The sequence below is a fragment of the Sceloporus occidentalis genome, unplaced genomic scaffold (genome assembly GCF_023333645.1).
Source record: "Sceloporus occidentalis isolate IW3139 unplaced genomic scaffold, rSceOcc1.0.p SCAF_2, whole genome shotgun sequence".
NCBI lineage: Eukaryota > Metazoa > Chordata > Lepidosauria > Squamata > Phrynosomatidae > Sceloporus > Sceloporus occidentalis.
Window position 1 is genome coordinate 1,073,951 of NW_028316982.1, and position 18,063 is coordinate 1,092,013.

The 18,063-nt window shown below is 48.2% G+C and overlaps 1 protein-coding gene across 1 annotated transcript in view; it reads right to left on the reverse strand.

The window, feature by feature from the left end:
• Nucleotides 1-17,540, reverse strand: part of VWA5B2 (von Willebrand factor A domain containing 5B2) — a 50,083-nt gene extending 32,543 nt beyond the window's left edge. The window contains exons 1-6 of the mRNA XM_089508548.1: nucleotides 17,402-17,540; nucleotides 16,437-16,598; nucleotides 10,840-11,059; nucleotides 7,982-8,136; nucleotides 4,729-4,860; nucleotides 3,632-3,756 (exon numbers count right to left, since the gene is read on the reverse strand). Coding sequence (XP_089364674.1) covers nucleotides 3,632-3,756; nucleotides 4,729-4,860; nucleotides 7,982-8,136; nucleotides 10,840-11,059; nucleotides 16,437-16,598; nucleotides 17,402-17,540 — 933 coding nt within the window. The remainder of the gene's footprint in view (nucleotides 1-3,631; nucleotides 3,757-4,728; nucleotides 4,861-7,981; nucleotides 8,137-10,839; nucleotides 11,060-16,436; nucleotides 16,599-17,401) is intronic.
• Nucleotides 17,541-18,063: the final 523 nt, after the last annotated feature.

Below are 18,063 nucleotides of genomic sequence, written 5' to 3' on the forward strand. Positions count from 1 at the left end.
ATGTTGCTGGGTCTGCCTGATGGCTCCCTCTGAGGCCTAGATGACAGTTGAGGAGGGAGGGGCCTCTTCCTTCAGGCAGTCCCTGATGTTGCTGGGTCTGCCTGATGGCTCCCTCTGAGGCCTAGATGACAGTTGAGGAGGGAGGGGCCTCTTCCTTCAGGCAGTCCCTGATGTTGCTGGGTCTGCCTGATGGCTCCCTCTGAGGCCTAGATGACAGTTGAGGAGGGAGGGGCCTCTTCCTTCAGGCAGTCCAAGATGTTGCTGGGTCTGCCTGATGGCTCCCTCTGAGGCCGAGATGACAGTTGAGGAGGGAGGGGCCTCTTCCTTCAGGCAGTCCAAGATGTTGCTGGGTCTGCCTGATGGCTCCCTCTGAGGCCGAGATGACAGTTGAGGAGGGAGGGGCCTCTTCCTTCAGGCAGTCCAAGATGTTGCTGGGTCTGCCTGATGGCTCCCTCTGAGGCCGAGATGACAGTTGAGGAGGGAGGGGCCTCTTCCTTCAGGCAGTCCCTGATGTTGCTGGGTCTGCCTGATGGCTCCCTCTGAGGCCGAGATGACAGTTGAGGAGGGAGGGGCCTCTTCCTTCAGGCAGTCCCTGATGTTGCTGGGTCTGCCTGATGGCTCCCTCTGAGGCCGAGATGACAGTTGAGGAGGGAGGGGCCTCTTCCTTCAGGCAGTCCCTGATGTTGCTGGGTCTGCCTGATGGCTCCCTCTGAGGCCTAGATGACAGTTGAGGAGGGAGGGGCCTCTTCCTTCAGGCAGTCCCTGATGTTGCTGGGTCTGCCTGATGGCTCCCTCTGAGGCCTAGATGACAGTTGAGGAGGGAGGGGCCTCTTCCTTCAGGCAGTCCCTGATGTTGCTGGGTCTGCCTGATGGCTCCCTCTGAGGCCTAGATGACAGTTGAGGAGGGAGGGGCCTCTTCCTTCAGGCAGTCCCTGATGTTGCTGGGTCTGCCTGATGGCTCCCTCTGAGGCCTAGATGACAGTTGAGGAGGGAGGGGCCTCTTCCTTCAGGCAGTCCAAGATGTTGCTGGTCTGCCTGATGGCTCCCTCTGAGGCCAAGATGACAGTTGAGGAGGGAGGGGCCTCTTCCTTCAGGCAGTCCAAGATGTTGCTGGGTCTGCCTGATGGCTCCCTCTGAGGCCAAGATGACAGTTGAGGAGGGAGGGGCCTCTTCCTTCAGGCAGTCCCTGATGTTGCTGGGTCTGCCTGATGGCTCCCTCTGAGGCCTAGATGACAGTTGAGGAGGGAGGGGCCTCTTCCTTCAGGCAGTCCCTGATGTTGCTGGGTCTGCCTGATGGCTCCCTCTGAGGCCTAGATGACAGTTGAGGAGGGAGGGGCCTCTTCCTTCAGGCAGTCCCTGATGTTGCTGGGTCTGCCTGATGGCTCCCTCTGAGGCCTAGATGACAGTTGAGGAGGGAGGGGCCTCTTCCTTCAGGCAGTCCCTGATGTTGCTGGGTCTGCCTGATGGCTCCCTCTGAGGCCTAGATGACAGTTGAGGAGGGAGGGGCCTCTTCCTTCAGGCAGTCCCTGATGTTGCTGGGTCTGCCTGATGGCTCCCTCTGAGGCCTAGATGACAGTTGAGGAGGGAGGGGCCTCTTCCTTCAGGCAGTCCCTGATGTTGCTGGGTCTGCCTGATGGCTCCCTCTGAGGCCTAGATGACAGTTGAGGAGGGAGGGGCCTCTTCCTTCAGGCAGTCCCTGATGTTGCTGGGTCTGCCTGATGGCTCCCTCTGAGGCCTAGATGACAGTTGAGGAGGGAGGGGCCTCTTCCTTCAGGCAGTCCAAGATGTTGCTGGGTCTGCCTGATGGCTCCCTCTGAGGCCGAGATGACAGTTGAGGAGGGAGGGGCCTCTTCCTTCAGGCAGTCCAAGATGTTGCTGGGTCTGCCTGATGGCTCCCTCTGAGGCCGAGATGACAGTTGAGGAGGGAGGGGCCTCTTCCTTCAGGCAGTCCAAGATGTTGCTGGGTCTGCCTGATGGCTCCCTCTGAGGCCGAGATGACAGTTGAGGAGGGAGGGGCCTCTTCCTTCAGGCAGTCCCTGATGTTGCTGGGTCTGCCTGATGGCTCCCTCTGAGGCCGAGATGACAGTTGAGGAGGGAGGGGCCTCTTCCTTCAGGCAGTCCCTGATGTTGCTGGGTCTGCCTGATGGCTCCCTCTGAGGCCGAGATGACAGTTGAGGAGGGAGGGGCCTCTTCCTTCAGGCAGTCCCTGATGTTGCTGGGTCTGCCTGATGGCTCCCTCTGAGGCCGAGATGACAGTTGAGGAGGGAGGGGCCTCTTCCTTCAGGCAGTCCCTGATATTGCTGGGTCTGCCTGATGGCTCCCTCTGAGGCCGAGATGACAGTTGAGGAGGGAGGGGCCTCTTCCTTCAGGCAGTCCCTGATGTTGCTGGGTCTGCCTGATGGCTCCCTCTGAGGCCGAGATGACAGTTGAGGAGGGAGGGGCCTCTTCCTTCAGGCAGTCCCTGATGTTGCTGGGTCTGCCTGATGGCTCCCTCTGAGGCCGAGATGACAGTTGAGGAGGGAGGGGCCTCTTCCTTCAGGCAGTCCAAGATGTTGCTGGGTCTGCCTGATGGCTCCCTCTGAGGCCGAGATGACAGTTGAGGAGGGAGGGGCCTCTTCCTTCAGGCAGTCCAAGATGTTGCTGGGTCTGCCTGATGGCTCCCTCTGAGGCCGAGATGACAGTTGAGGAGGGAGGGGCCTCTTCCTTCAGGCAGTCCCTGATGTTGCTGGGTCTGCCTGATGGCTCCCTCTGAGGCCGAGATGACAGTTGAGGAGGGAGGGGCCTCTTCCTTCAGGCAGTCCCTGATGTTGCTGGGTCTGCCTGATGGCTCCCTCTGAGGCCGAGATGACAGTTGAGGAGGGAGGGGCCTCTTCCTTCAGGCAGTCCCTGATGTTGCTGGGTCTGCCTGATGGCTCCCTCTGAGGCCGAGATGACAGTTGAGGAGGGAGGGGCCTCTTCCTTCAGGCAGTCCCTGATGTTGCTGGGTCTGCCTGATGGCTCCCTCTGAGGCCGAGATGACAGTTGAGGAGGGAGGGGCCTCTTCCTTCAGGCAGTCCCTGATGTTGCTGGGTCTGCCTGATGGCTCCCTCTGAGGCCGAGATGACAGTTGAGGAGGGAGGGGCCTCTTCCTTCAGGCAGTCCAAGATGTTGCTGGCTCTGCCTGATGGCTCCCTCTGAGGCCGAGATGACAGTTGAGGGGGGAGGGGCCTCTTCCTTCAGGCAGTCCCTGATGTTGCTGGGTCTGCCTGATGGCTCCCTCTGAGGCCGAGATGACAGTTGAGGGGGGAGGGGCCTCTTCCTTCAGGCAGTCCCTGATGTTGCTGGGTCTGCCTGATGACTCCCTCACCTGTTATTACTACTACTTGCCTTGATCAGGATACTATATTTCTTTATAGCTTTGTTTTGGCCCTTTTAGAAGGCATTCTATACCATTGGACATAATGGGACTTGACCATCCGTTGATTTTGTTATCCATGGCGGGGTGCTTGAACCAATCCCTGGCAGATACCAAGGGCCCATGGCATGTATGTATCTGTGTATGAGTGTGTATGTATGTACGGTATATGTGTGTGTGTTTGTATCTAAGAAGCCTAATCCGGGGGGAAAGCAGGTTGCCTGCTCTATGGCTTACCTGTCTCTCCCCATCACTGTCTTTCTTGGCAATGCGGGCATAATCCCGGCGATTCCTGATGTGTGTCTCATATTCAGGATAGGTCATGGCACCCTCTTCAATGATAAGGTGTGGATGGTGTGGTTCTGAAGAGAGGAAAACGGTAAAGATGTTAGAGAGGCAGAATGAGTCCAGTGCATAGAGCTGGAGCTGCATTCAAAACCCATGGGGTCCGTTTGTGGCTTTGGTACTCCATGTGACTTTATTTCATTTCATTTCCTTTCATTTCTGTGCTGCCTTTCTCCCAGGAGGGACTCAAGGCGGCTCACAGATAAAACAGTTAAAATCACATAACACTCAAACAATTAAAACATCTATTTCCAATATAAAATCACATAAAATATACAAAAGTTAAAAACGTAATCTAAAACACACACACTCTGCCAAATAAAACCAGGTCTGCATGATTTTAAAAAGCTTGCTTGGATAAAAATGTTGTTGCTTGCTTACTTTCACACACCAAGGTATGAAACTTTCAAAACGCCAAGAAAAGGAATGCACTGATGGCCCCAAATACAAAGTCTGTTCCCCAATGAAATTTCCCTTTGCTCTCCAAATTTCTAGCACTGCAGAGAGTGAGACAGTGGCTGCATCCACACTGGAGAAATAACCAGTGTGGGTTGGGACCGCTTTAACTGCCCTGGCTCAAGTCTCTGGAATTACGTGTAACGATTTCACACAATGTCGCACAAAACCTGCCATTAAGTGGTCACAAAGTGCATCTTTTTCCTTTGGGGATTTCAGAGATAATGCCTTTCCAATATCACTTTATTTGCGCAAGTGCGTGTGATAATCATTCACGCAATTACTCGCCATTTTCGCTTTATCTGCGAGATGCTTTAAATGCGCTTTAATCGCTCTTTAATGCTAAAATTAGCCCCAGTGTGATAAACTCCTAAGAGAAAGAGGCCTAGAAACCCATGGATTCCCTGGATGCAGCCATGGCAATGAAAGAGGACTCCAAGTGCTATAGATGTGAGGTGTCAAAAGGTCCACAGAGGATCAATGTGGCCCTTAGGTTTTCTGCTTCTCCCACCAGTTTCAGACGTTTCTCTTACCACACGGATACAAGAGAATCTCCAGGTTCCGGTCACATTGGTGCCGTTCTGCCAACGTAATGCATATAGTGGAGGCAGAGCTGGCAAACGGATTGGCATCGGCCCGGAGAGCATGGGATGGACTTTCCAGTCCTACAAAAAGAAAGAAAGAAGGAAAGGAAGGAGTCAAGAAAGAGAGGACTCAATCCTTTCCACTGTATATCATATGGCATCCTCTAAAACCTGTCAGATGGAAGGAAACGTCCTGTTTTACGGTGAGCAAGTGCGGGTTCACACTTTTGCTCCCTGAAAAGCTTGTTGTCAGGCGAAGACTTGGACGTGTGATATGCACCACTAGCAATAGCACTTTTGTACCAATCTCAAACACAAACATAGTACAGGATTAAATGGAGGCAGTTCACATGTTTGCCACAGAGATCAAGGGCTGAGAAATGAAATCACACACACACACACACACACACCCCCACACACACACTTTCTCTTTGTGTTCTCACATACATGCGTATATGTCTGTGTCTGTCCGTTTCAGGGTGACCAGACATCCTAATCGCAAAGGAGGACAAGGCACCATAAAATGTTGGGCATTCCAAAATAAAAGCTAAAAACACTAATATAAATCTAAATTCATTTCATATGGTTTATATTACATGTGCTGTATTTTACTATGTACTCAGCCACATTTTTCTGATGAACTTATCTTAGTTAAAACGCCTTGTTGGTTTGCAATATACTTACAGAACTCTGAGCAAGACAAATGCTCAAAACTCTACTTTACTCGCAACAAACCCTTGACTGAATCTACATTTAAATTATTCCTTTCGTTTGTCCATTGTGCCAAAATTAAGGAAAATACACTTTCAACATTTGCATCATGTCCCCAAGCAGCACATGGCTTGACACCTTTTCTGTCCTTTCCCCCTGAGAAACAAATGCATCCTGAGCTCTGGGTGCGAGTCTTGTCAGCTGCTGCTGTTCCTTGGAAAAAAGAACTTTAGAAGGATCCATCCTATCCACCTATTTGCAGCAAGGAGAGGCTGCCAAGTGGACACACTTCTCAAAGGGGAACAGCAAGCATGGTGTTATTCAATGGGCTTCTTAGTCATGCTCAAAATGGAGGATCTTTTGGAATTCCTCTTGGACAGAAGGTTGAAATGCACAGAAAAAGGATGGGGGACACCTGACTCAATGACATTTATTTGTGTGAAAGGGATCTAGGAGTCCAAGTGGATCACAAGTTGAACATGAGTCAAGAGTGCGATGCGGCAGCTAAAAAGGCCAATGCAATTTTAGGCTGCATCAATAGCAGTATAGTGTCTAGATCAAGAGAAGTAATAGAGCCGCTCTATTCTGCTCTGGTCAGGCCCCACCTGGAATATTGCGTCCAGTTCTGGGCACCACAATTCAAAAAGGACATTGAGAAACTGGAGCCATGTGTCCAAAAGAGAGCGACCAAAATGGTGAAGGGTCTGGAAACCATAAAACCCTATGAGGAGCAACTTCGGGAGCTGGGTACATTTAGCTTGGAGAAGAGACGGTTAAGAAGTGAGATGAAAACCCTGTTTAAATATCTGAAGAGGTCACATTAACGCTGGAGCAAGCTTGTTTTCTGCTGCTCCAGAGAACAGGACCCAGAACAACAGATTCAAACTACAACAGAAGAGATTCCTCCTAAATATTAGGAAGAACAGGGAAGATGCTGTGTTTGAATCTCTTCCTTTGGCGCCTGTTTTTAAACAGAGGCTGGATGGCCATCTATCAATGGGTGTGTGTGTGTGCGCACACGTGCGCTTTGATTGAGATTTCCCGCATGGCAGAAGGGGGTTGGACTGGATGGCCCTTCCTGGGGTCTCTTCCAACTCTAGGAGGCTATGTCCTGGTCTGCTTGTGTGTCTGTCTATGCAAGCATCTCCCTAGATAGACCAGCAGAAGGGTTAAGACCTGCAGGGTTTCCTCTTGGTCCCACCACCTTTAGAGGCATGTTTGGAGAAGACACAGGAGAGAGCCTTCTTTGTGGCTGTTCCCAGGCTCCGGGACTCCCTTTCCTGGGAGGCTCTTTGCTCTCTTTCCACCAGCAGGCAAAGGTCTTTCTATTTAGGCAGGCCTTTTAATCCTATTTCAACTTTTGTAAAATAAGTTTTTAACTGAATCATGTTTTAATTTACTGTAAAACAGCTTGGATTCCAACCTGGGAGAAAGGTGGGGTATAAATTCAATCGATTAATCTATCATGGATGAACGGATACATACAAACATACAGGTACACATGCAACGATGTGTGCAGTTGTAAAAATACAGTACTAGCATGCTCCTTTCGCAGCGGATCCCATGATTTCCATGCCTTAAAGAAAGCCACCCTTGAGTCGATCTCGACCCATGGAGACCCTGTAGATGAGACATCTCCAATGCTCCCTATGCTCCACAGCTACCTTTATTTCATTGAATTAGAGAATGTGCAGATCTGTACAGCTGGTGGAGGACATTTTCTTGGCTTAGAATGTTTGGTTTCCACATTTGTAGTTGCCATATAAAGTGCAAATATACCATTAACTGAATGTTCCCCCTCCATTCCCCCCCTTTTTTATCCACAGCTCCTATGGTTAAATTGGGTTGCTGTTTTTTATAAGAGTGGCACCTAATTTCCTGCATGTATATATACTGCTTTCAAGGAGCTGGATAACATTTCATCATAGATGTTTTTTTAATGTTACGCCTGGACCACAAAGCGGCCATTCCTCAGCACAGAAAGACATTTTTACTATGCTGTGAGCATGGCATCTCTTGGAAGGATGGGACTTGGGCCAAGTCCTAATGGGATTCATTCCCTTGTCTGTCTGAAGCATGTGCCACAGGCTCTCTCTAGTTGCGCTGGCCTCCTTCCTCCCTCCATTTGATCCTTTTCTCAGTAATTTCAAGGAAAAAAGAATGTAGACTGGGTAATAAAGCTTTTTAAAAATCATGGCTGTGGTCTCTTCCAACTCTATGATTCCTACTAGGGACTTATGTATTTGTAAGTGGATTTACATCTGCAGGAATAAGAAATGGGCAGTTCTGTAATATCCATATCCAGTAAAGGGCTGCTTTTCCATTGCCACACACAGGAGCCATCAAAGTGACAGATGCACAATGGGACTGATGTGTATTGTGTCCTATTGTGCATTGGTTCCACTGTGCATTGGGACACCTATGGTTCTTTTCCCCCTCCCACTTGCATGTGCATCCAGAGAGAGGAAGAGGAATAGATTCTATATCATACCTGCCAGCAAACAGGGTCCTTTAACCAGCATTTCAAAGGTGAACTCGTAGGGAAAGGGATTGTAAACCTCTCCCCTGAAGACGTCAGTCTCCTTGGGAGGCATGAGGAACGACTGCTCACTCTTCAGGCTGGCAGACCCAAAGCAACTGGTGGAGCTGAAAAAGAAAGCAGAGACACCAATGAAGGCCACGTGCCACATGCCACGTGCCACGTGCCAGGCTCAGCTCAGTCATGTCCTTATCCTGTAAGATCTGCAAACTACTCATTCTGAGATAAACTGAACCTTTTGCTGTGCAGCCCAAGGTCTACAAAGAGATCCCCCCAAGGACTGGGCTAAGCAAGCATGGGTTTGTCTTTCCTGGTGCGGTTAGGTGGGTGCACACATAGAAATGCAAATATGGTTTAAAGAGAATCTGTACCTTTCTTTAAAAATGGGGAAATCTCTCCAGAATCCTTTTATAATTCCCTAGTTCCCCAGATCCATATAAATATGACACAGCATCCTGAGCAAGAAAAATGCCAGAAGGTGATCCTTTAGAGGACCAGGGAAATTCTGTAGATGAAAACTAGGCATGTGGTGGGTTCCTTTATATGGTGTTTTGTGTATAAGAACATTTAACCAGGGACTGTTATAGAGAGTTGTCATCTCAACTGCTAGATCCCTGCTTTTCAAAGGCATGCTAAACTTGGCTTGAGATGTAAGCAGGCTATAATGTTATAGCAGAGTTCCCCAACAGAATGGCCTCCAAATGGGTTTGAATCATGTAACAGCTAGCATTGTGGGGATTATGGAACTGTAACCCAACAGACGGGAGGCAAGTTAGGGGAAGCTGTACCATGATTTCATCCCTATGCTGAATTTTGCACAGACCCCCCTGATCATCTTTCTCAAAACAGCAATGATCTAGCCCTGTGAGGCAGACTGTGAGAGAAAGCAGCGGCCAGGAAGAGAACTAGGTCTGAACATTCAAGTCATGGGACTCCCAGCTGGCTCCCAATTCACTCCTTAAACTTATTATTAATTATATACTTTATACAGAAAAAAGAGAGAGGACAGATAAGGCGTTTCTTATACAATAGCCTTTGTCATTTGTGGAATTTAACCTGGGCTCCAGACATCTGTGTGCATCTAAGTTCCCCAAATAAGAGGCTGGACATTTTGGTCGGATGTGGGACATCCACACTCAGTGCATGGTTACAAAAACGAGAGCACATCTGGTGTCTTGATTCAGTTGCACAATGTTGCTATTCAATGCAAGGGTGGTGTTAGTTAATGTATCACTCTGCATGTGGAGATTCACACTACTCAGATCTGGTAGTGGGGCCTCAGCCGCCTCCATATTACAACCCTCTTGTCTTTCCCTGACAAGCATCCCATCATTTTGATTACTATAGAAACACATTAAAGGGAAAAGGATGGAATAGCTCCACAATGCCTTGTGAGAGGTAGGACTAGCGGTACGCTATTCAGACGCCTCTTACTACCAGGACATTGGGGCTGTGCAGCCACACTCCGCCTGCAGCTCTTGGTCCCTCAACTGACATGGTGCTCTGAGCAAAATATCCCCACATTCAAGGCAACATTTCCAGCTCCTTTCCTCCTCTGAATTCTGTCCAGTTCCTTATATCTCACTTAAAGAGTTTCCTAAACGGAGTGTGGCCAAAATGTGGCCCATGAAATACGTGTGGTCATCTCTTGAGCCTCAGAGCAGCTCCCCTCCAGCAAGATTCCCTGCCTTCTAAAATACGATACACCATTCTGCCATGTTTTAAGGCACTTTGAAGGCAACTCTCACTGTCCTCCCCCCCAAGGCTCTCAAATTTAGGGGGAGTCAATGCATTCTTCTAATCTCCAACCACTTTGCAGGCTCTGTGTATGATGCTGAAAGAACGCTGCCAAGGATGGTGTAAACTCTATAGGAAGAGTGTCCAACCCTGTGCAGTGGAGCACTGGACACTCTTCCTATAGAGTTTACACCATCTTAGGTGGCAGACTGAAAATTGGACGGAGCTTCTGTACCTTAAATGATTGTGCTGAAAGAAGAATTTCAGTAGGTATTGCTTGTTACACGATAAGCAACTGTCAGGCTCTGAGTCCCTCTGACTTTCTGTCAGGCTTGTTAGTCATTTGTGCTGTTCCCTGTTTTGCTCTGTATTGTTGGATAATGGGATGTGCCATACCTTTGAGATTGTCGGGTGAAAAGAATGTTTATCTATGCTGGAATAATGAGCAGATGTGAAGGGGAGATCATAGGCACTGGAGCTGCTGATTCTGAGGTCAGTTCTGTAAGAGTGCCTGGTATGAAGAGAAAGAATTGGGGCCGTCCTGAGAAGAGGGATGTTCTGGCTTAGGAACAAATGGGGTTTGAATGTGCGGCAGCAGGATTTGAAATGCTTTGTGCTTTTAGTGTATTGTGTAACTGACATTGCTTTAGTCCTAACATCATCCCCACCCTATGAATTGCTTTCGTTTCTGAATAAAGTTGCTGTTTTACACTGACGTATGGCTTTCTCAGTTAAAGTCAGCCAGTACATGACACAAACACAAGCTGAAATTCCCTCTTCCACAAAACCACTAAAGGTACAGGAGCCATCCCCAGTTTTCACTCTGGCAACCCTGTGAGGCTATTTAGATAATGTAATGCTGAAGTCTGAAGTCAGAACCCACAGAGATCAGAATGAATGCTCTCTTCTTTCACATCTAGCTCATGCGGTAGCTACTTGCCAGCTCTCAGAAGTTCCCAGAAGTTCCTCAAACCTCCTCCTCCTCCTCCTCCTCCTCCTCCTCCTCCTCCTCCTCCCTTGTCTCCGCTTGGCATAGACTCGGAGAAAGCCATGAAAATCACCATAGAGCCAACCTGTCGTCACACAAGCCTCTTGCCTCACTTTCACTTTCTGGGACGGCAAGGACGAAGGGCATGAGGACGGATGGGAAGAGGACCCGCAGCGCCCCGTTGGGAAGAGTGGCCAGCTCCTGGCTGCTGCTGAGCACCACCCTCAAGGTCTCCAAGGGCTCAATGGGGCCAGTGCTGATGATGAAGGTGGAACGGGTCAAGTCTTCGTCGAGGATCAAGTGACCTGGGAAGAAGACAGAGAGGAAATGTCCTTCAAAAGACACGTTGGAGAGGCCACTGCCTTCCAAGAGACCCAAGCGTCTCACTGAACTGACCCCAGAATATAGCAATGGTCAGCCACGTTTGGTGAGGACACATGAGAGGACCTTCTCGGTGGTTGCTCCCAGGTTGAAGCCACGGGAGGCTAGGTTTCCTAGCTCCTTCCTTTCCTTCTGCTGGCAGGGAAAGCTTTTAGAGAGAAAGGCTCTTAGCTATTAGCAAACCACTATGAAAGGGTTTTTCCAAAGGGGATGGGGTACCTTTATTCCAATTGCTATGCTTTGGATCCTAATTTTCATTTAAAACCTGTTTTAAATCCCAACTTAAAACCTGTTTTAAAACAGTACTGTTGTTAACAGGATGTCTTCCTTGTTTTTAACTGTTTTTATTATAATGTTTTTATATTCATTCATATATATATATATATATATATATATATATAATAAATTTATTATAATGATTTGTTTTAATCTGTGATCTGCTTCAGGTCCCATATTAGAAAACTAAGTAAATCGGATGACTAGAGTCACCCATACTTGCTTCCTGTATTGACAATTAACAACTCCGAGGGGTACAGTCACAACACAAATGGGAAACTAAAGGCCCCTCCTGTTATGATCAAACTGAAGCTTCTTGACACTGCATTTATGTTCCAGCTGTTCGGCAGATTCTGGGAAAATTCAAGAGGATCAAGTCGGAAGCTGTAGATTCACATGCGGCTACTGAGCGCTCTTCAAACCTGCGCATATTCTCAAACCTTGTCCACTATCGGACCCATCACTCTGACCATCTCCCAGGGATTTGCTTTAACAAGACAGCCGTATAGTAGCACATTTCCTTAGTGATTTCTCTTTGAGGTTTATCACACGAAGATTTTGGGAGATTTTCCGGCTCAGTTCCGAGGTGAGTGCACTTCCAACAATGCGCATTCACATCGTAAAGTGACTGTGTTATCAGACGCCATTCCTTTCTATGGGAGCTCCTTGCGAGGTGCTTCCGCAGTGATTTCAAAGTGATCCCTCATTTTGGTAAAACAGGTAAAAAAGTGACTTCACAGAATTCGCTTTCAGGCTCCCTTTGATGGAACTGCTATTTGTTCTGGTGTGGAAAAGCACTCCGACGTCACCCCCCTTGGCCCCTGCGTTCTGCTCCATCATCCCCTCCTCCTCCTTCATGCCATCTCCTCCTCTCTGCCACCCTGCAACCCATCCCATCATTCCTATCATCCCCCTCCTTCTCCTGCATCCCAATCCTGCCCACAGGGACCCCCAGCGAGCTATCCCATCATCCCCCGCCTTCTCCTGCATCCCGATCCTGGCCCCGGGGACCCCCAGCAAGCTATCCCATCATCCCCTGCCTTCTCCTGCATCCCTATCCTGGCCCCAGGGACCCCCAGCGAGCTATCCCATCATCCCCTGCCTTCTCCTGCATCCTGATCCTGGACCCAGGGACCCTCAGCGAGCTATCCCATCATCCCCTGCCTTCTCCTGCATCCCGATCCTGGCCCCAGGGACCCTCAGCGAGCTATCCCATCATCCCCTGCCTTCTCCTGCATCCCGATCCTGGCCCCAGGGACCCCCAGCGAGCTATCCCATCATCCCCTGCCTTCTCCTGCATCCTGATCCTGGCCCCAGGGACCCCCAGCGAGCTATCCCATCATCCCCTGCCTTCTCCTGCATTCTGATCCTGGACCCAGGGACCCTCAGTGAGCTATCCCATCACCCCCTGCCTTCTCCTGCATCCCGATCCTGGCCCCAGGGACCCCCAGTGAGCTATACCTGGGCCAAAGGAACCTTGAAACTGTGGTACATGCTCTAGTAACCTCTTGCTTAGATTTCTGTAATGCGCTCTACATGGGGCTACCCTTGTACCAAACCCGGAAGCTTCAGTTAGTACAAAACATGGCAGCCAGACTGGTCACCGGCGCATCCAGGTTTGACCACATAACACCTATTCTGAAAGATCTTCACTGGCTGCCCATTCCCTTCTGAGTGCAATACAAGGTGTTGGTTATCACCTATAAAGCCCTACATGGCTTGGGCCCGAGTTACTTGAGGTACCGCATCTCCCCATATAATCCGGCCCGCACTCTCAGAACAACCGGGAAGAATCTGTTGGAGATGACATCTTCCAAATATGTCTCCACATCCCAGACGGCCTTTTCAGTGGCGGCCCCACGGATTTGGAACAATCTCCCCGAGGAGCTCCGTCTCATCACCCCCCCTTGAAACATTTAAAAAGAGGCTTAAAATCTTCCTCTTCTGTCAAGCCTTCCCCTCTGGAAAATGAAGTTGTGTATTTTGATCCCATCGACTCTCTGCCTCACCCAATTGAATGACTGTTTCAGATTTGTATACTGTATATTGTGTTACTGGTTTTTATCTATTTTTATGATGTGTTTGTAACTGGTTTTAATTCTGTGTAAACCGCTTTGATCTTTTAGAAAAGCGGTATATAAATAAAATTTATTATTATTATTATTATTATTATTATTATTATTATTATTATTCCATCAGGTGAAAGGCAAGAGCATAATCTGACCTGAAAGTACTGACTTCCCTCCTCATTCTCATCCATTATTAATTATTATTATTAACCTTTATTTATAAAGCACTGTAAATTTACACAGCGCTGTACATACAGTCTTTTTAATTAGACGGTTCCCTGCCCTCAGGCTTACAATCTAGGAGTTTATCAGACTCAAGTTTTGGACTCTGCAATTGCGCTAAGGAAGTGTAAAGAACGTTGCGAAATGACTATTTTGCGCGATGTCTTACCATATTGCTTTCTTTTCCGTCATTCACCCGTAACGTTATGTTAGCGCTACAATAGTGCGACGTTGCGCGAAAATTGCGATTTCCGTGATGGGAAATCACGCATTGCGGAACTATTTACTACACTCGCGCCTTCCTTTTGTCTTTCGCATTTCGCAACAACATATTTGTGCATGCGCCTTGGAGGTTTTGGTGGCATCCTGACCTTTTTGCTTCCGGGGGGGGGGGGGGGAGAGGGGAAAGGGGAGAAGCCCCTTCCAGTCTCCTGTTTCCTGTTTTCGCCTGCAGTGTGTGCATATATATGATCGCTATGAGCGATCATATATATGCACATGCTAGCTGTGGGAGGATTGTTCACATGGGGTTCACCATTTCCATCCTATGAGGCTGAGAGAGTGTGACTTGTCCAAGGGCTTTCTCTGGGAGGGTTGCAGGTCGAATTAGGGGGGCAGATGGGGGGCAGATAGGGGGCCTAGGAGAAGGCAGTGGATGATGGGATCAGTGGCAGGCAGAAGGGGAGGTGCAGATGGGCCCCTGGGGAAAGGCAGTGGATGATGGGATTGGTGGCAGGTCAAATAATGGGGGCAGATAGGGGGCATAGGAGAAGGCAGTGGATGATGGGATTGGTGGCAGGTCAAATAATGGGGGCAGATAGGGGGCCTAGGAGAAGGCAGTGGATGACGGGATTGGTGGCAGGCAGAATGGAAAGGTGCAGATGGGCCCCTGGGGAAAGGCATCTATCTATCTATCTATCTATCTATCTATCTATCTATCTATCTATCTATCTCTATCTATCTGTTTATAAGTAAATATTCACATAAATATGTATTGATATATACATATATATATACTCACATACATGTATGTATGTACACGAGTGCCCATTTGAATATATGTATATATACATATATATATGCATATATATACATATATACATATTATACATATATATATATATATATATATATATATATATATAGTTATATATATATATTCGCATACATGTATGTTCACGCATGCCCATTTGAATATGCAGATGGGCCCCTGGGGAAAGGCAGTGGATGATGGGATCGGTGGCAGGCAGAAGGGGAGGTGCAGATGGGCCCCTGGGGAAAGGCAGTGGATGATGGGATTGGTTTGCAGGCAGAAGGGGACCCTTAAATTTCTAGCATCCTAGGTGTTCTTGCAGGACAGAGGAATGGGGCTGGAATGGATGACCCCTAGGGACCCCTTTCATTTGCAGCCTCCCAGGTGTCCATGCAGGAAAGAGGAATGGGGCAGCCTCCCAGGTGCTGGAGTGGATGACCCTGGGGATTCCTTACATTGGAAGCCTCCTAGGTGTTCATGCAAGACAGAGCCACCCCCCTTCCCTGGGGGGAAAGGAAGGAAGGCCACTGGAAGGGAATGGGGTCAAAAAGCAGCCCAGCGTCATGGGAACTTTGCAATCAGTAACTTTAGCGTTATGTTGCACTGCTGCCTACTACACCAAACCATTTCGCAACACATTTCGCAAGATAACGGGAGACCATGGCCTGGCTTCCACTTTTACCCGCAATGCCCAAAAGGGGGAGGAATGACGCTTAAACTACGGGAGCGTTGCGCAATGGGCTCCCATAGAAATGAATAGCGTCTGGAAGAACATCGCGCTTTCACGTTATTGTGCAATGTTCGTGACGCTAACATTGCGCAATAGGCGGGAAGAATCACCCAAAACTCGCATCTGGTAAAAGACATGACACAAAATCCATCTAGCCTTTAGTGTGAGTACAAACAGTTATGCCTCTGGAATTTTATAAGTTATTTGCCATAGTTTTTCTTTGCTTCATCCTTTAGATCCTTTGTTATATGGCCCTAAATTTTACCCTCAACCTATCCATGAGTCATATTAAAATCAATAATTTTGGCCCCAAAATCTGCCCTCATCTTATAATTGAGCTTGACTTATAGTCAAGTATATACGGTATTATTAAATATTATTAAACTTTATTTATATAGTACTGTGTGTTTACCCACTTATGCCAACATCTAACATGGATTGGGAAAAGTGTGGACCCTGAAGCCACCAAAAGCCTCACTTGGGCTGATCTTTTACACACACACAAACACCAAAAGTGCTTGAAAAGGATCAGATCTGCAAATCACAGCGCTTTTGCCCCCACAGACCCAAACCATCAAAAGAACCAGTTGAAAACTGGCTGAAAGTGAAAATAGGATGGGGCTGGAGCCACACTGCACTGGCCCCCAACTTTGGATGCTATCAGACAAGGGAAAATGGAAGTATAGTCCAATGGCAATCTGAACACAATCATGGGGTTTCACATTATTGTGTGAGAGGTGATCACACACAATTTCGGGCAATGACAAGCTATTCTGAATGCAATTCGAATTCACGTAAATTCGCTGAACTAGCAAATTCACGCAAATGCGTTCTGGCCACCCCTTTCTTTTCATTCGAAATTAAGAGAAATTCCTCCCGTGTGATAAACTCCTATGGAAAGCCCCCAGTTGCTGCTCCAGATTGGTCCATTTCAGCAGCGCTAAAGACAGAGATGCTATTCCGCAACCCACCGTTTGTGCAGCGGAGTGGCTGGTCCCAGCTGGCGTTACAGTCAAGGCAGCAGTCCTCCATCCGGAGCCGGTTCTGGATCTGGAAAGTGAAGGTCCTGCTTCCTGTCGCAGCTTCGAAGCCTGAGATCACTTCTGACTCCTCCAAGGGGTAAACAAATACTCCTGCACAAAAGAAGCTGGACTGATCCCCAACCGCAGAAGAGGCACACAATGTCATCTGGTCCCTAGACAGGTGTAGCACAACCAAGAAGCCTCAGCTTCACCCCCGCAGCTATTGCAATTCTTCTTAATGCTACCAGAAGGAGGACTCCAAGTGCTAACAAACAAAACCTATTAATCATGCAACTGTCCTGATCCCCCCCCCAGCCACTTTTCCCATTGGTTTTGTGTGGAAAGGCTGAAGACAGAAGAAGCAACATGAAAAGGCAGATGCTATCCAGACCATGCCATAAAAAGCAAATAAAGCAAAGTAATTATATGAAAATGACTCATGTGAACACTTCCTAAGGGTCAAGCTAAGTGTTCAAGAGTTTGTCTGTTCTGTACAATTAACCTGTTTTCCCCTCCTGCAATGGGATTTCCTCAAAGATAAATGCCTCAGCAATCAGACTTGCAAATGGAGCCTGCATTTACCTTCCCAAGATGAAGCACAAGGTACAGCACACTAAATACAAGATACAGAGATGAAGAAAACCAAGTGTTATGATAAGCAGATGTCTTCCTTCACATGGCGGAGCATTGATGCATAAAATGTGGTGAACATATCATCTAGTTTGATCCAAAATTTGGGGCTGAACCATGGCAACACAAAACTAAACTAGCTATGCTATATACTGTGTTTCTGGTAACAAGCACTAGTCATCTGAAGCTGAAGAAATAAAAAGAGGAGAGAAAACCACCGCAGTATCTATTAAATCAGGAACAGCATCACCAGCCTGTCACTATAGCTTCCCAAAGGCTCTTACCATCCACAGGATGCTGCTCCAGGTTGATGTACGTAAGCTGGGCAGTGAGTCCCAGGGAAAAGCCATTGGCACAGGCCTTGATGCATGAACTCTGCAGAGGAAGGGCAGTCCAGGCCGGCAGGCAGTACAACCCTGGCATGGTCTTCAGGGGCAGCTGGCAAGTCCCACTACCTCAGGCTAAGGAGATAAAAGAGGAGGAGGAAACGGTGAAAAAGGGAAAGCAACGGAGAAGGCACAAATTGGAGTCTTTTTCCAAACCTAGTAGCCGAGAATGTATTTGGGAAGCAAAAAGCCAGCATTAGGAGGCTGAAACTCCATTAATAGCTAACATAGCATTGGATGTTTTTGTATAAAGCAAGAGAAGGAAAAAAGGACCAAGCGACATGCTTCAGAGAGTCAGGATGGCGTAGTGGTTTGAGTGATGGACTACGACTCTGGAGACCAGGGTTCGATTCCCACTTGGCCATGGAAGCACACTGCTTGACCTTGGGCGATAAGTCACACTCTCTCAGCCTCAGAGGAAGGCAATGGCAAAAACCCCTCTGAAGAAATCTTGCCAAGAAAACCCTATAATAGGTTTGCCTTAGGGCTGCCATAAGTCAGAAATGACCTGAAGGCACACAACAACAAGCGGAGCTACATGACTCCTTTTTCCTTCCTTC